The sequence below is a fragment of the Panicum hallii genome, chromosome 2 (assembly GCF_002211085.1).
Source record: "Panicum hallii strain FIL2 chromosome 2, PHallii_v3.1, whole genome shotgun sequence".
In the NCBI taxonomy this organism is placed as follows: domain Eukaryota; kingdom Viridiplantae; phylum Streptophyta; class Magnoliopsida; order Poales; family Poaceae; genus Panicum; species Panicum hallii.
In genome coordinates this window covers 43718651-43741068 of record NC_038043.1, presented here as the reverse complement: position 1 = coordinate 43741068, position 22418 = coordinate 43718651, and the positions used below count along the sequence as shown (strand labels likewise).

Here is a 22418-nt window from a genome sequence, read left to right as displayed (position 1 = left end):
TCGATCGAGCTACTCTCATGTCTCATCAGGGCAAATGGGCAATGCAGCTAGCATCTTCGGTTTCCTTCATCCATTGTTTTGCCAAAAAGGGTGTGGAAATTCGGCCTACATGAATGCATACCTGTCAGCCTCAGCTACTCGAGCCACGTGGTATATTACGGGGCGCTACAGCAGCCTGCCTACAGGAACTATGCACTTATGCTTCTCGGGTTCAGTGTGTGAGAGCGCACGAACGCCTCATGCATGTGCACGCGCATGATCAGGGCGGCGCGTGATGCAGCCTGCCTCGCCGAAGCGCCCGTGCATCCCCATCGTCGCAGCCACCGGACGGCGACGGAAGCGGGTGGAGTAGCTGGCTAGCTAAGGTTCCTAACGTCTCGACAGACACACCGCAGCCGGCACATGTCGTGTCGTGTCCACCACCGTACCCGCGACCCGACGGCCGGCGGCGAAGACGATCGCCACCCAGCGTATCGAGTCCGCCCCATGCCGCGGGCAACGTAGCGGTTGGTCACCTGCAGCTGCCGGGGATCCGGCGCGAAAGATCCCGTCCCCGCGCGCGCGCGGCGCGGCCGCCGCCGTCCGCGGCGCCCGTCGGCCGGATGCGCACGTGAGGGCGCATCGACGCGACGGCGCGCGCCGCGGTCGGCCAAGTTGCCTGTCAGCTCACTGTTGGCACGCACGCGGGATGTGCGGCGCCCGAGCTAGCTGCTGTCCGGATCGATCGCGTGGTAAGCGTGCGCACTGCCTACTACTGGAACAGCAGCAGATACGACCCAGTATAAACGGGCGGGTAACTCTGGGCGAGCGTCCAGGAAATATACGGTTTCAGCTAGGATACCTTGCAACATGATCTGCACTGACAGCGAGATGGCCGTCGTTGTCGCAGAACGCAGTCGGGTCATCTTCGTGTTCGATCCGACGACGTGACCTGCAGCGAAATGAAAGCGCCTGCTGCATCCTGACCACCTGATTGGGCTGGGGGCGCCAGCCCCAGCATATCCTGAACTGGCCGGATCTCCCCAGAGATTTGGTCGGCTTCCGACGAGACGCTGGTCCCGTTTGCTGAGCGTTTTATTATAGATCAAACTGCAGTGATGCCGCTGATGAAAATCCAGCCCTACTGTATTTGTGCAGGCCGTATTAAGCTCGTACAGTTTCTGAACGTAGACTGATTGCTGTACCTGCACAAACTTGAAACAACAGACTCCAGGTCAGCTTCCAGTCCTTGCCAGCACACGCACAGGATGAACAGACTCCATACAGAATGAGCTGCTGGTGCATACAGCAATCAAGGACCCCAAGCAATACAATGCTATACGGTTAGATTATTATTATTAAGTATGTGCCCAGAAAATACAATGTGGCGATATATACAAATTTCCTGCTACACCTATGATGCCCTTCCGCCAGCCTGCAGAAAGCCGCATTGGGCTTGTCTGCGTGCAGCAGGGGCATTTGACCAACTTGGCCTTGCTGGCACCGTACCTCCCCACAGGATCATGTTTCTTGGACTTTGGGTTCAATGCGTTGCATAGCCTGCAACTACAATCCGAGTAGGCCCCGAACACCCAATCTTGATCTTGATCAGATACTGTAGTACGGCTAGGGCCTGTGGGCGAGCATGACCAACTCAGCAAACAGCCCAAATGCAATGCTTCTAAGTACCATACAATGTATACTCTGATATCTCATCAACGCCAGCCGCAGTCGACTGCATTAGCAAAGCGGGAACTGATGAAGCATTCCTGATGCATGCGCCTAAATTAGTTCAATGTAAAAGAGATCATATCATTGATTCTCCATAGATTTCTCCAGACATGATGCAAGCCTGATGCAATTGGTTTGTCCCAGATGTATTCATCAAGTAAATAAACCCAAAGGTTTGAAAGTCCGTAATTGTAAATTGAGCCAGTGATTTTGAAATCTACATACTACATACCTGCATAAGAAGAATTGAGCTTCAATGGATGTATTGGTTTAAAGGGATCTAAGCCAATCAGCAATAGTTCTTGAGAGAACCCTTGTTTCATTCAGAGCCAATGATTTCAAACCCTGGGCAACAGCATCTGCTGGAGTGTATTCTGAACCAACTTGCCATTTCACATCCTGTTAAGCAGCAAAAGTGAGTGCTTGACATGCCTGAAGCATATTAATAGAACCAAACGTTTATTTAAAAAAAAAATGAATAGAACCAAACAGACCCAAATAGTTTTCTGAAATGGTAGACAAGATAAGAGTAGATAAACTCTCTGTAGTATGAAGCAATTACTGCATGAATGCTAAATGATGGTGAATGATCCCTAACTAAACATCAGCTTTCTTGCTTCCACCCTAATGCTGTCAACAAGTACAGACTATAATTGGGGGGTGAATGAAGAAAAGGGTGATGCTCTTGCACTTATGTAGCAGGGTTCCTTATAATACCATTTGAATCCGTGGACGAAAAGTATCGTATATATATTACCTGTATACATGGAGTTAGATGTGTTCCTGACAGTATAACTTTCTTTATTTGTCCACCAATTGAGTCTACTCGGGGTCTCAGGACATCTTCAACTATGTCTGTATCATCAATAGCATCAACGCTGAATTTGACCTACGAGACATACATAAAAGTTTTAATACTAAACCATAACATATATAGGTTGAATTCAGTATATGCAAGTTTGCCAGTACCAATAATGTATTGGGTACGCTGTAGGAATTCTTGCAGAATTCACGGTTTTCAGGTGGTGTTGGTTTGAATTCAGACACACCTTCTGTAACCTGTAAATCATTTCGGGAAATCTACCATCATGACAGAGTTGCTCTGAAGATCACTAGAAGTCTAGCACAGGACTTGGAAGCACCAAAGCACATTAATTTTTTTTAAAAAAGATGAACAACTCTGAAGAAAATAATAGATGAAGTTAGATTCATATAGTACCTGATTCATGACTGATGGTAACTGATCAACAAATTTGCTCAGAGAAACCATAGCTTCTTGATCATACTCACGTATAAAAACTCCAGCTAAATCAAAAAGAGCCTTCCATGCATCTCCTAATGACATGACATCACATCAGAATGATTAAAAGCTCCTCCCCTTTGCCCTCCCCGCCGCATCCCATGGAGAAAAGGTAGGCACGTGTCATGCAGCCGCGCTTTGGCCATTTTGCAAAAAAACCCTCTGACTTTCTAATAATCACAACTAAACCCAGCTCGCCCGGACCATACAACACCCACACTCGTGTATTTTTCACGTAGGCCCTCAGACTAATGTTTATTTCGACACGACGAAGGGAAAATTCGATAATGATGTTGTGTTTGCAAAAAAACCCCCGCTAGGCAGTTTTTCATTCACCCCCCCACCGTAACCCCTCTCCCTCCTCCCCGTTGCCCCTCTCCTGCTCCCTGCCGGCACCTCTCTCTCCCTCTTTGCTCTCTGCCTTCCTGACGCCGCTTCCCCTCTCCTCCCTAGCTCCCTCTCCGCCTGCCTTCGTTGCCCCTCCCTGCCACCGCTCCTCCTGCTCTCCGCCGCTGCCGCGCGCTCCCGTGGGATCCAGATCCAGCGCGGGGTGCGGCTCGGAGGGAGGGGGCGCAGGCCGGCCGGCCACGGCGCGGCCCGAGAGAGCGTGACGGCCGAGCTCCTCAACGTGCTACGGGAGGCCATGCGCACCACCGTCAAGCTCTGCGCGCCCCGCCGCCATCTCCCACCCTCTCCTGCCCCCGCCGCCGCCCTCTCTCTCCCTGTCTGCTCTCTCCCTCTCCGCCTGCCTCCATCACCCTTCCCCGCCGCCGCTCCTCTTGCTCTCCGCCGCAGCCACCCGCGCGGCGCGGGCTGGGCTGGGCACATGGCCACTCTCTCTCCCCTTCTCTCACCCTTCTCTCACCCTCTCCTGCTCCCCACCGCCGCCTTCTCTCTCCCTCTCCGCTCTCTGGCTCCCTGCCGCCGGCGCTCTCCTACTCTCCGCCGGCGCTGGGCACCCAAAGGGCACCATATGTTCTATTCTTACTAAAAACGTTCATGAAGCATATCAAGCAAAAGTTCATGGCCCTATTTCACCCTTTCTAACAAATTTTAGTAGACAACAGTGCACACTTTTACTATGTCAGAAAACTATGTCATTATGTGAGGCAGAAGCAGCATCATATCATGAAGCACTCCAGAAGCTACAAACTATATTAAGAGTGAGAGCAAGCCATCAACCCAGATGAGGTTATCAGGTTGTTTGATTGTTGGATCCATATGGAAAGCTTGCGGCAAAGCAAAGTTATTTATGGTGTTTTCAGCGAAAAGAAAATTTATCAAATTGATAAATGAAAGATAACAAGAGAAGGTAAATTGTAACCTAACAATCACCTGATGCATTTCTGGCAACAGAATAAACAGGTGATGCCTCCATCATAGGCATCAGTTGACTAAAGAGTGGACCTATCTGCATAAAACAAATATACTATTAACAGAGAGTAACTTCAAAACATCAATAGCAAAGAGCACACGATAACATAACATTTTAGACTGGAATCAGCTCTAAACGCAAATTGTATTTTGGAAACTTGAAATTGAAGAATTGACTAGCATTGCATATATTTCTCGGACACAATGCTAATACTTTTTCATCGCCAAAATATGTTATGCAGCCTCATGCGTTTTTTATGCTCATTTCGGAATCAAAATAACTGACCCAGAACTTTTTCCCCATTGATGTCACGAAGGACAAGCTGACAGTGAACACACAATACATATTGCCAACCACAATGGAATTACTTTATTTTCCTTTTCTTGGCTGAAAGTGATAATGCCCTCCACACAAAACATCGGACAAACAAAACACACGACAGTAATGGTTGGGGATGCACTATCAGAAAACAGCTACATGTTGGGGGTTATGAGGGGCTGGCAGGTGTGGTCTACATATGCACAGTTTGAACTTTGAAGCAAGGTCAGACACTCGGACACACAAGCATGGGTTGGCTTGGCCAGTCCAAAAATTATTGGCATTCTACGATGTTAAGCCAAACTGCAAGGCTCTGATCTGAATCAGAAGAATTAGAATCAATCACTTGGTGATATCGGATGTCACAATCTAAACAGGTTAAGTGTAGCTCAATTATGCAACCAATGTAAGACATCATCTTGGCTGTGTTCAGTATCTGGGCTTTTATATCCTTGAAGGTACATTTTAATATCGAGACAAATAATACTTTATTTCAACAAAAGGGGTGCCACTTCAAATGATTCTGCAGTGAAACTGTTTGTGTTGACTACAACTCAACATCCCATGTGCCTTGAATAGTTCAATGCTCAAATTTAGATGTCAAGGCCCTCTTCTCAATTTGGTGGTGACCCAGTGGGCAATGGTGCCAACACTTTATTCTGGAGTGATACATGGCTGCAAGTAAAGGCTATTGCAGATCTAGCCCCTAACCTCATTGCTTGCATCTCAAAACGAATTATCAATAAGCGACAGTGCAGCAGGAGGTTATGTTTCACAACAAATAGATTCAGGATATTAGAGTTTCTTTATGTGTTAATGCCTGGACGGGGTACCTGGATCTATGGGACTTTGTTTTCCAGGTTCGTCTTACAGCCTGACCTACAGGACGAGCATTGCTGGAGGTTCTTCCTCGACACTGTATGCTTTGCACCATGGAAGCTCATCTGGAAAACTTGGGCACCAATAAGACACCGCTGGTTCTTCATATGGCTCGCGGTACATAAATGCTGCTGGACAGCAGACGGATTGGCCTGTAGGGGGCTGCCACCTCCAGCCACTTGTCTACTTTGTCATCAGGAGAATGAAGCGATAAACCCCACTTTAGCCTCTTGTGTATTTTCGTGCCAGGTATGGTTCGTGGAGGGTTGGTTTACCAGACGTCTCACCTCGGAGTTATGATGCAACTTTAAGTGATCGGTGGTTTTAAAGGCCATGCAAGAAATTAGACAAACAGACGAAGGCTTTAATTCATTAGTGATTATTGGGGCATGGCTGTTATAGAAACACTGGAATGTTTGTGTACTCGAGGTTTGCAAATAAAATGTCTAAAAACAAAAACATACATGAACAGAAGAAGAGAGGAACCAAAAGCTATTAACAGAACACTAATTAAAGAGAAAAGAGATGGGGAGGAAAAAGGGAGAGAGGCAAACATAATGCAAACTACAGACTCGCCACTGACTCAATAAACTGCTGCCAGGTCAACTACAATGTTACTGTGGAACGTCTGAAAACTTGAACCTAGTGTTGTGGGTTTCTTGTGCGAGATGGTGTGAGTGTTGCCATGTGTTTCTATGGGGTTGTTTTTGTTTGTACCTCTATCTTTTTAATGCAATGATGCTGAGCTTTCATGTGCATTGGAGAGCAAAATTGCTCAAATTAGATACTTAACTATAAACTACTCAGTCAGACAAACGAATTATATAGTTAGCATACAGTCAGTTAGCATCATATTATTGAAAACCATGCACTGACACTCAGCCTACAGTCAAAACTCAAAACACTCTTTCCTTATTTTTCAGGTACAACTAACTAGAAAGAAGAGTTCAACCAGGAACTTGCATTACAACTAATTTTAGGTCCAGATTTTCTAATAGTCACAGTTAATTAGAAAGTTCAGTTACAGTTCCTCTACTGGTCCTTACAGATAATTTCATAAGTTTAGGCTCCGGTTTCTATGCTTGCTAGTCGGCAACAGTAACTTGGCAGCCTAGGCCTTATGAAGGGAAAACAGTAAGGCATCAAACAGAACAGGCACACCCATTAACGATAAGGTAAGAAAGCCCAGACTAAATACCTGTTCAAAGTAAGGAACAGCCTCTGAAGCCGGCCTATTGTTGAATGAGACAATGGCGTTAGCCTAAAATGAGCAGAACCCAATGGAGAAATAAGATCAAAGCCACTCAGCTGTCAGCATATATGCAATTTTAAGGAATTCAAGCCTGTCAAATCACTATACCGAATTATTCAAGAAAATAGAAACATATGCGGCCTCTTTATCCACCTAACATCAGCGAACCTTTGGTATCTTCTCTGCGAAGTAGCTCCCCACCAGCAGCTGAAGCAGCGCCCCGTTGCTGCAAACAATCACAACAGAAACAATTAAACAAGCATCGTATATGCCGCCAACAAAAACAGATGTCCAGGCTTCCTCTCTGTCAAATCATCGAACAAGTGGCGTGCCACATCCCGCGCTGAACCCACCTGTGGCCAACAGAGTAGAGCGGGAGCTCCGCGATGTCCGGCGCGCTCAGCCCGGCCACCGGGAGCCCCGAGGCGAGGAGCGCATCGTAGCAGGCGTGGAACCTGTCGAAGACCTCCCGCGCGGCGGCCTCGTGGTCGAAGGTGACGTTGTACGGCACGCACACCACGAGGAAGCCCTCCCGCGCCAGGAGCTCCAGCAGGTAGCTGCGAGCAGAGCAGCCCAGCCGCGCGAATGAGCCAAGCCAACGAATACGCGAGCCAAACAGTTCAGCACGGATGGAATGGAATGTGACCCATGCGCCGATGCACTTACCCGTAGGTGACCTCGGGGACGGCGCCGATGAAGGCTCCGCCGAGGAACTTGACGACCGCGAGCGGGCGGCGGCCGCGCGGGGGCGGGAAGATGAGGCAGGAGTGCTCCCGGAGGTACGGCCTCCTCGTCGGCGGCGCCGGCCTGGGACCGGGGGCCCCGAGCATGGCCAGCGAGCCATCAGGGCCGAGGGACGCGCGGCAGGAGAAGCATCTCGAAGGTTTGGCCCCGTGGGTGCGGCGGCCGCGGGTAGGGAGCTGCTGCCGGGGTTTTGCGGGAGAGGCGGCCGGTGCGGGGCAGAGGAGGTGAGCCGCCGCCGCCGCCGCCATGATAAGGGAGCAGGTGAAGAGCGCGGTGAGGTGAGGTGGGGAGCCGAGATGAACACGAGCTGACGGTTCCGCCACGAGGCCCGCGGCGCGGCCGCGCTTTTCTGCCCTGGACCAGGGGTGCCACTTGTCCTCGTTGCAACCCTCCGATCACGCCGCTCAGGGACTTCGGCCCGTCCAATTGGTCCGCCGGTTTGCTGCTGCTTCCTCTCCGCGGCTCCTCTGCGGGCGATTTCTATTCGTCGCGCGCGCGTGGGTTCCGAAACTTCGCAGAAGAGAGTTCAGCTGATGTCTCGAACTGCGTGCAATATATGTATTCAAACTAAAAATTCTCTATTTCGCAAATTAATCATCCAAATCAAATTTTAATTATACCGCAGTGATCCTTGCATTGAAACATTCAAAACTAGATCACACTTGCCTATATTTAAAAAATACTTTTTAAACAACTTTTTTTGTTCTAAGCATTTTTCTTTGTTCTTAGAACATTTTTTTAGAACATTGTTCTTAGAACGTTTAATTTTGTTTTATCTTCAGAACAATTTCTCTTGTGATGAACTTTTCTTCTTAGAAACAATATTCTCGGAACATTGTTTTGTATTCTGAAATAATTTTTTATTTGAAATTAAGATCGTTGTACCTTCCTGTAAGCGCAACTGCACATGTGCACAGCCCAGCGACGAGGGCCGTCTTCTGCGACGACGGCGACTGCAATGGCACGCGGCTACAAATAGACGCCCCCAACCTAAGCCATTACTTTTTATAACTCCTGCAAAACTTTTAAGTGATTAAACCTGTACAGTTCAGGTAAAATTTGAAGTCAAATTCCCATGTTAACTGATGCGACATCCCATCGTCCAGATTTCCTGGCAATATTGCAGAATTTACAGTTGCCCAGCAGAATCAGAACTCAGATGCACATTACGGACACAGATTATAGTTTCACAGAAGATTACGCCCAACTGCCAAAGCGAAAGGCATGACTTTCAGGATGAGAACTTGTTTAAACTCAAAAGCACTGCAGGTATAGGGCAGGCCACTTCGCTTGTAAACCTTCACTAAATTCAGCTGCACAGTTATACAGTTGGAGTAAGATTACAGCTATACACAGTAACATTGACAGAACCGGAGGTGGGGGGAGATGCATCGCCTAAATCAGCTAACACAATCATTGTACTGGAGCTACTTTCTGTACACAGTATATGTTGGCAACACTCGCTATCTCAAAACTTGGGTGTGTGCCTATGTTCAAAGATTCATGAACAGAAGTACAAGTTCGGGGTCAACAGACCAATACCAGAAGTCAATTGGTATGATTGTATGGAAAAATCATTGAAAGAAGTCAGGTGTGACCATTATGATCTGCTAGTTTCTCTCCATAAGTATATGCAACAAATTAGGTCATTTTGTTCTACCCCACCTGCCTTCATAGTAACAAAGGAGTCAGAAACTTTTAGGCAGTAAAATGGAACGTCAATTTTCCGTCAAAAAATGAAAGTAAAATTGTGGTGAGGTACAAACCTTACAATGCTGGGAAGAAACCATCCCCGTTTGGACCGCCTACAAAAGAGTAGTATACACACTTGCCAAGCATAAATGACCTGGATACTCCAATTACAGATCCATAGCCATTCCATTCAGCACGCCTCTCAGTCTGATGAGAACGGGGCTAACCGAGAGCATACCTTCGCACCCAGAAAGCTGCGGAGCATCAAACAATCGAGCTGCAGTTTAACATGGTAACAAGAGCAATCCTTGATTGCTGACATGTGCGCAGAGGTGACTCATCCTTGTTCAAAGCTCACTCCAACAGCTATATGTCAAGAGTAATATTTTACTCTTTTGACTCTTATCACACAGATGTATCCTTCTGAACAGGCTTTTGAGGGAAGAAAAGGATAGCAAGCAAAGAGCAGATACTTAAGCCAATAACACCATCAAAAGGATGCAGATGGTAGGTGCTAATAATCCAAAACGGAGTTTCAGGTTTGGATATTATAACACGACTGCTTTGTATTAGATAATTAGTGGTCATAATTCCAGAACGCAGACCAATAGGTGCAGCAAGCTTTCCTTCTGTCCTCTGCTTAAGTCCAAAAAGCACCAGAGAGAGTAGCAAGAAACCTGGTACTGAGGGTAGTGACCTGTTATTCAATTGTATTGTTGTCACAAACTTTTTCAATGCTTTGCACAAGTGAATCACGCTTGTATGTTAAAAAGACGGATAAGTTCATATGTATGCATCTCAGAATTAATACTTAATGTCTTTTGAAGCTTTTGAAAAAACTAGTTAGTTCATTGATGCAACATGTAATGCTTGGTTTTATAGTAGCATAATGATTAAACATGATATGCACATGTCCAATAACGTTCACTGCACCACCCCCAAAAAATGTGTTTTCATTTTTTATTGTCCCCCTTCCCCTCACCTATCCACCCACCGCCTGCAGTGTCAACTGACGCCCCTCCCAAATAAGACTCAGTACTTCAATGATTATGGCTCCCAAGTTTAGTAATGACTGCCTTAAGCATTCACCAGCAGTGCCATGAACCATGTACGGATCAATAAAGCAGTGAAAAAACAGGTGACAGTGGAACAGAATTGACATACCGATGAATTAGAGAAAACACAAGTCCAGATATCAGAATGGCATTGTAGTAACCGAGGTCAACAGCAATTTCCTCTGGAAGCCACGATCTGAAAACCATTTCTTCCACCACAGCAATGCTAGTTGCTGTGGCAAACCCTCTAAGAGCTAGCATGAATACATTACTAGAAGACTTGATAAGATCAAGGGGCCTAGCTAAAGATGAAGACAACCCTGTCCGAAAAGTTGCAAAACCAAGCAGAATGCTTATTGAGTGCACCAACCCTACAACAATTACACCTCCAACAAGACCTTGAAAAAATTCTCGCAGCTGCAATAAAAAATCAGTTGTTATATGCGTACATAATCAGCACTCTGAATTTTTTCTAAGAAATACCAAGTAAGGTGGCTAAGAGGTGAGAAGTCTATACCCTAGATGCAGACCAAATATTCATCCCATATTGCTCAACTGGATCCTCATAGCCCCGTATCCTTTTGCCCCATAGCATGACAAGTATCATTATAGATACATACAATCCAACAATGCAAGCATATCCAATAATCCCAGTTGAAGCGCTTATTGTCCAACTTTGAACAAGCGTTGGCAGTAGAGGAATCACAACAGGGGACCATAGGACGAGAACCATTGAAGAAAAGCCCAATATCCTATGAATGCAAAGAAGGCACAAATGAAGGATAGCCTAAGAACAAAAAGTATAACATGTCTATGATGGTGAGAATTCACCCAACTAATCCACGAAGGGCAAACTTGTATTATAAACATGGCAGTTACAGGGCGAACTAAGTCCACTGAAACCATGGCTCTAAGTAACTACTACTACAGTACTACTCAAGAATGAGCCACTGACTGATAGCTCTCCAAATGCTTCTCTTATAGCACAAAAATTAAATGTAAGTATACAAACGAACCTCAGATGAACCAGGATATTTTAGAAAACTTATTAACTACTAACATAATCCATCTGATGAAGGCACGTGAATCACATTCTCATTTTCTTTTCAATTGTTTCTCCTGCGTATAAAAACATAGGACTGACCTCTGAAATAAGGGTCGTTCGCTGATATGTAAGAATGAGATAAGCCTATCAGTTAAGCTCATAGCACCACGGATTCCGCCCCAGAGTAGAGCAATTTTTCCAATGAACCTCAAAATTCCACCTTTCTGTCCAAGTTCAGCTAAAACTGCAACAAGCCTACTTGCAGAAAAGTCAACATAATAAGTGCATTGACGGAAAACAAAGAGAAGATGTAATGACAAAGGAAGAAAACAACAGTAACATTAACAGACCTTTCCTGATCAACCTCACCATCACCCTTTGTGGGAACTACCGGCCCTGCAACAGATAAGGCTTTCTCAGCAAAACTGCTCATCAAATTGTTCTGGCTCTTTCCCTGTGTAGATTCCTCATGCTTGACACTTTCAGCCTGAACAAAGTCCTGCTCCTTGTCGTCATGATTTTCATCCTTATTTTGCTGACATATAAAGTTGCGTGTTTTATAAGGGAATGTTCCAATAAGAAGAAAGAGAAAGATCCAATAAGAAGAAATAGAAAGATTAGACAATCCAAAAAGTTTAGCACGACTCTAATGCAATATAAAAAGGGAAAATGAAGTATGTCTTATACAAATTTAAACCACTACTCCATACTTCCTTGAACATTTAGTTCAACAAAAAAAAACACCCTGAGCTAACACCATTACCCATCTTTTATGTGCATGAGGAATTAAATACTTGAAAGGAAAAATCTTGAAACAAGTTTTGTTTATCTCATCTATCTATTCTTAAACATGACCTGAGGAATTGGAAAATAAATACAGCGATATAAAAATGTAGTAAAAGGCAAAAAGAAAATATAGACAGAATGAACTTGGATATTAGTTTACTTACTTGATGTGCTACCAAAGCGGAAGCACCTAGGGCAGCCGTCACAGCCCCTACCATCATACCTTGACCCTGTGACCTTGTCGTTTCCTGCTTGTTGTCTCCATGACCGTTTTCAATATTATTATTTGTATTTTCTTCGCCACTATCCTGAATATTTGCTCTGGTGCTATCCTGAACAATAAGATCCTCACTCAAAATATCTGACTTCACAGTGGCTTTCATACGGTCATCATGCTTAGAGACATCAACATGGAAGTAATTTCTCAAACATGCCAAAGTTACACCAACTATGAAACCCACAGGAAGAATGTTCCTCAGATTCTGAGATTGCTGAACTGCAGTTGCTACAGCTTCAATGACATATTTTCCATGTGTTGCACCAAATTTGACAGTTCTTGGGCTTCTTTGCACATGTGCCACCGAATATAACTCACAGTTAAGCACAATAATTTCGGAAACTTCAGCAGCAACGCGTTCTACATCATTTGCAAGACCTCTTTCAAGTTGCCTAGAATCTGTTATCCCTATTTTGCGACCAACTTCAATTTTGAGGGCGACTGATAGTTCATCTCTAATGAAGCGTCTAAGTGCCTCCCTCAAATCATTACCAGGTTTCGATCTGGCTGCTACTGTATTATTCCATCCATTTGACTTGTATGTAGAGTCTGGAAATTTTCCTGGTATAGAGTAGGGTGGCTCAATAACATTGCCCACTTTAGATGGTTCTTGCGGGCATCCAGCATGCTTGACCTCTTCCATGGTTCCATTATGTCTACCAGATTTAGAAATGTCATTTTGCACATTGTCCATGTGATCTGCTATTTTCCATTTACCTTCTTGCGGATCAAGAAAAAGATCTGTTGCTGAATTAGGCTCTGGTGCTTTGAGTTGCAATTGTGTATTAAGAAATTCATGGAGGTACATTGCATACTGTGCCTTCAAGTAAGAGTTGACAGCTATATCTAATAAATAATCAGGTAAGCCACTGACCTTCATACCATCAGCATCCACATGAGTACCAGCTTCATTTCCTTGATAATATTTAAATTTTCCTCTACCAGATGAAACCATGCTTAAGTTGGGATTTTCCTTACCAAAAGCATAATCATCTTTGGACATGATTGAATGACTTATTCCAGCACTGTTATCTTCTGGTTGTTGAGATGATTGGATTATATCTTCTCCACTTGATGCATTCTCCATATTCTCCTTCCCATGAGATTCTGTCTCATCCACGGAAGGGTCATCACCATTTTCATCAGAATTTTCCCCATTCTCAGAGTCCTGTTGTTTCTGAAACTGATCTATCATATTCTCAAGGACTCCAAATACACTGTTGACAGCCATTTGAGTTGAGTCATCAAATCCAGTTAATGCATCTAATGCTTGGGTCATAGTAATAGGGGAAGGTTTTGATTCTTCTGTTTTAGAGACTTGCGTGCTTTGATCATCCATATTATGAGCAGCCTTATCTTCACGGGTGCGAATTGTGTCACCTTCCTTTTCTATTGCATGGGATTGTGGATTCTGGTCTGCTGTAGAATCTGCTGACTGCCCTCTTTCTCTAGAAGACCCATTTGAGTTGGCCGCTGATGGATCATCTGAAGCTTGCTTTGGAGTCGTTTCGCTGCCCTGATCATCAGAAGCTTGCTTTGGAGTCGTTTCGCTGCCTTTCTCCGTTCTATTCTGCTCTGCATTGCTATCGTTGGTTCCCGAGTCAGACTTATCTGATTTATTGGGTTGAGTTTGTTCACCTCCCATTTCTGTTACAGTTCCAACAGATTCAGAAGTTTGGGATGGCTTTACTTGTGATAACTCCATGCTTTGTCCAGGATTGTCATCATTTGTCATGTTAGTGTTTTTCTGATCCCCGTCACCAGCGGTTGCAGAACTCCTGTTCTGATCAGCCATTTTGGCATCCTTAAGCCCACTATCTTGATCTGAATCTTTGAGCTTTTCCTGGGCCACTGTCTTGGTGGTGGTTGGTCTTACATTGTTCCAGCCAAGTCGCTTCAATGCATCTAAACTGAAATTTTCTCGTTTGGAATTTAAAATTTCAGTCACAGAAGTTGTAAGCTTTCCACGCACATCTTCAGGCACAGCTTCCTCTAGAGCTTTCACAAGAGTTTCACCTTGCTCCACTGCTACCAGAACCTTATAACAACAAACAAACATGTAAGCAAGCTCGATATATATGTCATAAGACTCTAACAGGCAATATTTATACCTTCCCCAGAAGCAAACAATCATAGTTTTAGTTGTTAAACAAAATCTGTATGTTTATTGAAAACAATAACTCTATGTACTGAGTCAATTATTTTAAAAATATATCATAAAAGAAGGAAAAAGAATAAGAGAAACTAAGCACAAAGTTAAAAAAAAATACAGCAAACTTAGAGGCTAATCCAATACTCCAATCCGGCAATCCCCTTTATTTAGGACATAGGGATGGCTAGAGTTTTCATCTTCAGGAAACTACAGACAAACTGTACAGCAGGGAAAAGTTAATATGTCTGCATACCTTCTTCTTCTGATCATCATCAAGAGTACCAGGCATTGTAGCATCTAGCATATTGATCACGAGACTTGCTGATTGTAGTACCTGGCCTTTTTCAACATCTTCAGAACTTTCTTCTGGATCTCTGTTTACCCTTTCTACGTCACCATTATTTTTCAACTGCCCATTTTCATTGTTTAGAGCACCGGAATACTCTCTTGCAGAATTAACTAGCAGCCCATTTATTCCATGAGGAACATTATTATACAAAATAAGCTCAGATTGAGGGCGAAAACTACTATCTTTTTGAGCTTTCCTCTCATTCACTTGAGGTTCAACAAATGCTAGACCTTTGGATGGGTTAATTGTGATGTCTACATCTTTGATAAGTGGATGGCGACCCTTCAGAAGAGCAAATTCTACTGCTGACAGCCACTGCATAAATTAAAATAAAAATTTAGCTTGCCAGCTGAAAATGCACATAATAGAAGAAGCATGTGCAGGAGAGATGCATAAAAATGATAAATCCAAGGGACACTGCAAGCAACACTAGTGAATTTTTTTTCTTACGATTTTTATGAATGCTATAACATCTAATAGAGGCAAAAAAAGGGAAAGAAATCGAGGTTGTGGTTGTACATCAATCTTATGTATGTTACTGGTTCTTCAACAAATTATCTGTACTTAGAAGGAATACTTCTACAAAATTAGTTGATGGCAATTCTTGTGAAGAAATCTTGTTAATAACACCAAAATATACATGTCTACTGCTGGAAGGTGGTACGAGCATGCTTCCATTTGGATTTTGGAGTCCTAGAGAAAAAAAGATAAAACAATGCTTACTTCTAAGGCAATATTCTGGCACCATAACACTGTGTATCTCTGAAAGGTGAAGATAGTGGAATGTACACAGGAACAAAGTAGAAGGCTTGTAAAAGGATTCTCTGATATTGAACTGCGAGGTACTGAAAGAAGTGGCACAGTCCCATCATCGCTCTGCAGTACATGGCTTCAAATTAGATAACTAGAAAGATGGTGTTAACAATGCATGCACTAGATTCTGTTATCATGTTAATTAACTTTTAGATATAGAAGTACTAGAGTTCATAGAAAATGTATGCAAATAATAATTTACTAATCTCTATCATCGTTTACATTGACTAAGTTAGAACTATACCTGTATAAATAGTAGAGGTATTTTCACATAGGCAATTGACAGCCTTGTGCTATTTTCAGAATAGAAGTCATCAAGAGTACCAAATCCATGTGACACCATGGATATTGCTCCATCAAAGTCACGCAAACTCCTAGCTGATAAAGCCTTTTGAACATTGAAATCTTTATCTTTACCTTGAAAGAGTTCCTGAAAGAATACAACATCAGCTGTTTGGCAAAATGCACTTACAGGGAAAAGGCTAGACATCACTACAATAGCAGCATGCTGGTTGTTAAGTAGCTCAACTTTCACAGCTTACATACTAGGTCTATTTAGAGGAAAAGCTGAAATGAGACCAGTAGGGCTACTTTCCACAATGACCTTCCACTTATTTGGTAGATTGATATATTCACATGCCCACCTTTGAGGAGATTGTGTGCACATGGTAGAAAGGGGGGCAATTTTTTTTGGATGTGTGTGCGCGCGCTTTGCCCGGGGGGGGGGGGGGGGGGGGGGGGGTGTCAGCAGTGGGATCACAACCTTATTAGCACGCAGAATATCGACCAAGCCAGCCGTGAGCTTTTGATCAAGAGCTATATGATGAGGGAACGATCTCGTTGCTTCATGTAGGTCAAAAGGGTTGTCGATACAAACAGCAGCGGTAAGAGGAGTAGACTCTCCAACTTCCACGAGGTACTTTGTCAGCATATTTGCACCATATCCCCATCCAACACCCATTAGTGTTGTCCAAGGTCTCTTGCTGTTTATAAACCGTACTGCTGTGCAGATATCATCACTGTCAGCTGCTGTAAATAACCTACATAAGCAGTTAGTTTAGAAGCCCTACAATCTAGAACAGGTATACATCACTGCCACATCAAAGCTTATGTACAAGCATCAGGAGGTACACTAATGCAATGAAGTAAAAGAATAAGATGAGTGCATGACTGATCACATTAGAGTCCTCATGATGTTCCAAAACTACAGACTTTTTTTTGAAAAGCTTAAAAAAAACCTACAGATTTTCAGTGTAAACAGTAAGAACCTAACACTTATGGTTGATGACATTGTCTGAACTTGGCAGTCATGGTGCCAGTGACAAAGATTTTGACTACAGACTTGTCCAGTTACATTTTTGTAGCATTTTCAGTACTTACAATCACTAGGTTGTGCAAGCAATATCGTCTAAATTCTTTGTAAACCGGCTTCAGAACGGACAGCAGGTACGCTAGCATATCGGTGGCATACTTATTTTGAATTGACCATATATCAGCACAGGGCAAACATCACAATTATGGTACTACATCAGGTCGATGAACAAAAATGAGAAGTTTTAAGTGCAATGAACACCTAAAAAGTAAGTGCAAGCTTCTAGTTCTGGCACCAAGGAACTTCTTGTGACAGGCAATGATTTACCCCAATCAAGTAGGTCAACAATTCAGTATCACAAACGCGGAGAAGAATTTCACCTTGGTGTAGTGAGTGGGGAACCGCCGCACCCTCTGGGGTTCATCACAATAGGAAAGTACCCATTCTTCAGCGCATCCACCACGAACACCTTGATGCTCCTCTCCATGCTCCCCTCGGGCGTTCCCGGCACCACGAGTACCGTCGAATCCAACCCATGCTCCTTGTCCAAGTCCAAATTGTCGGGCCAATCGAGCGCGATCACCCCGCCGTCCTCGAGCGCAATGCAAATCCTCTGGTAGGAGATGTCGCAGGCGCCGTCCCCGCCGCGCGCCGTGGGGATGCGTCCCCGGCTGAGGTTCACGTAGTGCCGCTCCTCGGTGAGCAGGCGCTCGTTGACGCCGTCGAGCAGCACGCCGCCGTCCTCGAACGAGACGGATGGGCACCGCAGCAGCACGCACCGGTTGAACGGGGTCGGGCTAGTGAAGAGGATCCACTCGCCCGCGACGTCCCCGCACGCGTTGCCGTAGTCCTCCGGGTCGGGTGACGGCGGCGGCAGGGTGGTCCGGGGCGAGGAGGACCAGTAGGAGAAGGAGGAGGCGACCGCGGCCGCGGCGGCGAGCGCGGCGGGGCCGACGAGCGCGAGGGAGGAAGGGAGGCTCGCGAGGAGGTCCGAGAGGGAGGCGCGGGGGGCGAGTCGGTACGCGCGGTGGTGGTGGTGGCGCCGCCTCCGCTGCCGTCGCCGGAGCACGAGGACGAAGGGGGTGGGGGCGGGCGCGGCGCCCCCGCGAGGGAGGTGCGGAGGAGGCGGAGGTCGGGAGGAGAGAAGCATCAGCGGCGGGTGCGGCGAGACGCCACGCGACGAAGCCTCGGGAGTGGGAACGCGGCGGCGGCGAGGGAAGCTCAAGCGGTGGTGGAGGGAGGCGCGGAGCGGATGGGGGGAAAGGGGGAACGGGACGTCGACGGCGAGGCGACGAAGGCTCGCGGCTTTTCGAGCGAAAAGCTCCCGCAGTTCGTTGCCGTGGCGTCGACCGGGCCCACGGGTTCCGTCACCGACCGGTGGGGTCCAGAGCATTGCGTGGAATGTCCGACTGCCAGTCCGCGAGAGAGCGAAGCGTACGGTGGCCGGTGGGCGTGGGGAGGGAGGCGGCGTGGGGCGCCAAGCCCATGGGCCGGGATTTGTGGGTGAGGTGGTGATTGCCCGTGGCTGTCAGCGCTTCGGCGACGACCACGTGGCACCGGGCGGTGGCGAGCATGCACGACAACTCCTCGCTTGGATTGGCCCTTTTGAAAAAAGAGAATTTTTGATCGGCACAGTACAACTGAACACATCGATGGTTGCTAAACGGTATCATATAATAAGCACTTGAAAATATAAATATATAAGTACCACCTGCATCCTAAATATATCTAATCGAAATAAGCCTTTTATGCAAGTGGATGGAGAGCGCCGTTATAGAGCATTGCTTTGGTTGTCCCGTGGCTCCGAGCAAAACGACCACCGCATCAGTTCATGTAGCAGCGGAGGACAGATTAAATTTGAGGTGTAGCGGGTAACAAACTTTAAACGTGTATTATCCATCGGAGTATAATAAATTAAGATAGATAAATAAATATATGGTGTATTTGTGAAAAAAACAAGGTACGATATTGACCATGCCTAGCCATAATTTAGCGACGGGACGACCAAAATCGGAAGGAGCGGATGGCGTATTGGCAGAACGACGGACGCAAAGGGGGCGTCGTCGGTCGCACGAAATTTTCCTCCAAAAAACTCTTCAATTTTTAGGAGTAGCAATAGAGGTGAGATCCTCTTCTTCTATATTTATTTCTGGATTTGGCGTGGGCGTGGTGATGTCCCACGTTCTATCCTATGAACTTCTATCTCATAATTGATTAATTGAATGATCTTTTTGATAAAAAAATAGTAATTATTTTACTGGTATAGATGCAAATGAACACATAGCAGATGGAAGAAGTTTACGTACCCCCAAACTTTTCCGGTCGGAGCACTTAACCTAACAACAAAATCGGATATTTAACGCCCTGTTCTATTAAATCATGTGAACCCAACCTCCTCAGTGGTTTTGCTTAGCGGTTTCGCTACGCTTCGTGGGACCGGCTTGTAAGCGACCATGGGGTGGTTAAAGGACGGGAGAAGAACATTGGAAGGCGAAGGGGTCCACAGTCTTCGCCACTTCTCCTTGGTCTGCGCCGACGGCGGATTCCCCGCCGCGCTCGGCTCCGGCTCCTCGTCCGCGGCCGGCGATCGTCGCGCGTGCCTATCCGCTGCGGCCAGGGGCGCGACGAGCTGCTGCAGCGCCAGCCGGCGCGCTCGAGCCTAGAGCGCGGGGTACTTCCTGGCGTACGCCGACACCGGCGCCCCGTCGGTCCGCGAGGACGCGTTCTGCGGCTAGTTCCCCGCCGGCCCACCGGCGGCTGCCCCGCTTCGTGTGGGCGTCGGCGACGGTGACCGCTCAGCGGCCGAGTACTGTGCCCGGTGCTTGGAGTCCTCGACGCGGGCGGCGGCGGCGAGTTAGCTCGCGCGGTTGCGCGGGGACGTGGCTGCGGTGCTCGCCTACGGCGGCTGCTCATGCTTCCACCTCGTGAGAGGGGCACAAGGCCTTCTCCTTGGATAGGCCCAGTCCCTTCGGGAGCGTCTATCTCTTCGCTGGCGACACGGAGATGACAGCCATGCAAAAGCTGTAGTAGTTTTTGTTCGAGGATCGACGCAATGGATAACGTTACTGGAGCCAACCAAACAACAGTTGTTTTCTATTAAATTGTAGCATCTGTTACCATTACCATTAACGCTCTCTGGCATGGACCAAACAGCACCCAGTGTATTTACATCTTGGGGACACCGAAAAGAATTAATTTTCCCTAGGTAAAATTTTTCACACAATAAAAAATAATCTGAAGCTGTAAGGCTAAGTATCAGCATCCTAGATCGTCAAGACTAGCCCTCTTTCGTCTGGACCTCAAGTCAATCTTGATAGAGCACTTCTGCGAGATGTGAGGCAGTGAAGATACGAGGAGAGCCTGAACAAGGAACCACGAAAATTTCAGATCAATCGTGTGACAGAAGCATGCGCGTCCGAACTTACAATACCACAAAACATTATATATGCAAAATACCTTGCGTGTCATCATGGACTTGATTCCTTCACGCAGCACAATGTCGGTGTAGTTGGTTCCAAACCTGCAATCTAGCCAAAACTGCAAAAGAAAACGATTGAATTTCAGAAACATTATTTTAAAAAAACGAACTTCAGAAGTAAGAGGGCAAGTGTGGTGGAGTGTCTGAACCTGAACTTTTGGCAGCGGGAAGTTCATGACGTGCGTCCGTGCGTCGATGCTCCCGGTGACCCTGATCTCCATGTAACTCCGCTGCGCCGACAGCTCGCTCACGAGGAGCCGCGTCACGTTCCGCTCCGCGAGCACGGCGTGCATGGGAACCGTCACGTTGCCGCTCCGCGGGGGCTGGTAGAACGCCGGCACGTCCATGGCGCCGACCGTCTCGTTCGCGTACGCCACGCCCAGCACCGTCGTGCCGTACCGTATCCCGACGCCGTTCAGGTTCCGCGCCGCGAACAGCAGCGACGCCACCGCGCACGCCGCCGCCCCGTTCGCGCCGCGGTTCGGCAGCCGGAGGCTGAAGGACCGGTCCATCTGGATGGACTGCAGGTAGAAGGCCGGCTTCTTGAGCCTCGCGACGAAGACGACGAGCAGCACGGCGGCGACGGCGACCAGAAGGGTGACCGAGAGGAGCAGGTAGAGGCAGAGGCATCTGGCGGAGTACGGTGGATTATGCCAGTGGTGGCCATGGCTGTTGCTCTCCTTGTAGCTACTGTACCCTCGCGTGCTGCTACGGCTGGCACCAGGGTCCATGGCTAGCTACGGCAGCGTTTTGCCGGCGAGATTATCGATCGAGGAGGCATATGGATCAGAGGAGCGAGATGCATATATATGTTTTCGTTTGCACACAAAGCGAGGGGAAAGGAAAGCATTGGCTCATCCCCTTCTCCTTGGTCGCAAGCCTCGTGCAAATACTTCACTTGCCTTTATTCCTTTCGTGAAAAGTTTGTGTGAATCTGAGATCCTTGAGAGAGAAGATGGAGCATCACTTGGAAGGGCAGCTACGCAGGTGGCTGCTCGGCTCTGTCATCCGGCTAGTGTTGACTAATGTAGCCAATGTTTGAAACAAGGTTTTCCTTTTTTTTAGTTCGATCGGAATTAAAATGTTTTCTTCAAAGTTACTTTAAACATCTGTGCTCTAAACAAACTAATCTTCTCCCTTCGTTCCAAATTGTAGATCGTTTTAACAAATCTAGATACATAAACTTTGCTATGCATCTAGACATACACTGTGTCTACGTACATAACAAAAATTTATGTATCTTAATTTGTCAAAACAAACTACAATAGAGGGAGTATGATTTAAGCTCATCTACACTTTTCGTTTCCACAAGTGAGAAGTCTAGATATGACCCCATAATTCGTAAGAATACAACATTTTTTCACATCAACATGGCCTTCAATATGGTACTCAAACCCCCAATTTCATAGAAAATGGTAAAAATGAATTGAGATATTCTCTTATTATGAGAATAGCATCCACAACTAATACAATGATACTTTTATCAAAATGACCGATCCAATTTTTTCTTAAATCACTAGTTAATTAGTTTTATTTCCATGCTTTCTAGAATGTGATATATTTAGGAATAGCCGGAATATCTCGGCGAGAAATAATTACTCCATCCATCAAAATACAACCTGCAAATGCATTTCAATATTCAAGTTCATAATATTTGACTAATAATGAGCGTCACGTAATGTATTTTACAAAAAAAATATCATTGGATTGATATTTAAAAATACTTTTGTATGATTATGATTTTGTTGTTATAAATATTGTAGTTCCGGGGGAATTTAGAGTCAAAGGCTAATTTTGTACACCATGTCAGATCAGGCCTTATATTTTGAGACCTCCTAGTTCATTAGCTTACAAGATTGATTTATAATATATTTACCATTT

At 46.0% G+C, this 22418-nt stretch overlaps 2 protein-coding genes and 1 long non-coding RNA gene across 12 annotated transcripts; all 3 read right to left on the bottom strand.

The window, feature by feature from the left end:
* Positions 1 to 747: 747 nt before the first annotated feature.
* Positions 748 to 8090, bottom strand: LOC112883073. 5 transcript variants are annotated; one of them, XM_025948301.1, is made up of 10 exons: positions 7501 to 8090; positions 7188 to 7391; positions 7003 to 7060; positions 6781 to 6843; positions 4346 to 4421; positions 2930 to 3045; positions 2680 to 2769; positions 2468 to 2599; positions 1943 to 2109; positions 748 to 1184 (listed from the first exon to the last, which is right to left on the bottom strand). In XM_025948301.1, the coding sequence occupies exons 1-9, from the start codon at positions 7824 to 7826 to the stop codon at positions 1981 to 1983; spliced, it is 1194 nt and encodes a 397-aa protein (XP_025804086.1). In that variant the 5' UTR covers positions 7827 to 8090; the 3' UTR covers positions 748 to 1184; positions 1943 to 1980. The 5 variants fall into 5 exon arrangements, with proteins under 5 accessions (XP_025804086.1, XP_025804084.1, XP_025804085.1 ...); XM_025948299.1 differs by lacking the exon at positions 748 to 1184 and adding an exon at positions 1298 to 1831; XM_025948300.1 differs by lacking the exon at positions 748 to 1184 and adding an exon at positions 1298 to 1761.
* Positions 8091 to 8822: 732 nt separating this feature from the next.
* On the bottom strand, positions 8823 to 18364 carry LOC112883072. Of its 6 annotated transcripts, none has more exons than XM_025948290.1 (12): positions 17440 to 18364; positions 16511 to 16787; positions 15992 to 16177; positions 15658 to 15810; positions 14839 to 15249; positions 12321 to 14471; positions 11721 to 11905; positions 11470 to 11625; positions 10843 to 11077; positions 10435 to 10742; positions 9345 to 9967; positions 8823 to 9247 (listed from the first exon to the last, which is right to left on the bottom strand). In XM_025948290.1, the coding sequence occupies exons 1-11, from the start codon at positions 18207 to 18209 to the stop codon at positions 9676 to 9678; spliced, it is 5124 nt and encodes a 1707-aa protein (XP_025804075.1). In that variant the 5' UTR covers positions 18210 to 18364; the 3' UTR covers positions 8823 to 9247; positions 9345 to 9675. The 6 variants fall into 6 exon arrangements, with proteins under 6 accessions (XP_025804075.1, XP_025804076.1, XP_025804078.1 ...); XM_025948291.1 differs by having other exon boundaries at positions 8823 to 9243; XM_025948293.1 differs by having other exon boundaries at positions 16511 to 16746; positions 17440 to 17574.
* A 1856-nt stretch (positions 18365 to 20220) lies between these two features.
* Positions 20221 to 20757, bottom strand: LOC112879783. Its single transcript, XR_003226161.1, has 3 exons — positions 20687 to 20757; positions 20516 to 20596; positions 20221 to 20419 (listed from the first exon to the last, which is right to left on the bottom strand). It is a non-coding gene; the product is annotated as an uncharacterized LOC112879783 (long non-coding RNA).
* Between the last annotated feature and the right edge of the window lie 1661 nt (positions 20758 to 22418).

Bases quoted from the DNA above. Each gene is read 5' to 3' on its own strand.
- LOC112883073 (XM_025948301.1), bottom strand. From the start codon at position 7,826: ATGGCGGCGGCGGCGGCGGCTCACCTCCTCTGCCCCGCACCGGCCGCC. The intron at 6,844-7,002 runs GTTCGCTGATGT...TGCTCATTTTAG, and splicing joins TCGCAGAGAAGATACCAAAG to GCTAACGCCATTGTCTCATT. The intron at 2,600-2,679 runs GTACTGGCAAAC...TATGTCTCGTAG, and splicing joins GCGTACCCAATACATTATTG to GTCAAATTCAGCGTTGATGC.
- LOC112883072 (XM_025948290.1), bottom strand. From the start codon at position 18,209: ATGCTTCTCTCCTCCCGACCTCCGCCTCCTCCGCACCTCCCTCGCGGG. The intron at 11,626-11,720 runs GTCTGTTAATGT...TTCTGCAAGTAG, and splicing joins GGTGAGGTTGATCAGGAAAG to GCTTGTTGCAGTTTTAGCTG. The intron at 9,968-10,434 runs GTATGTCAATTC...ATTGAATAACAG, and splicing joins GTGTTTTCTCTAATTCATCG to GTCACTACCCTCAGTACCAG.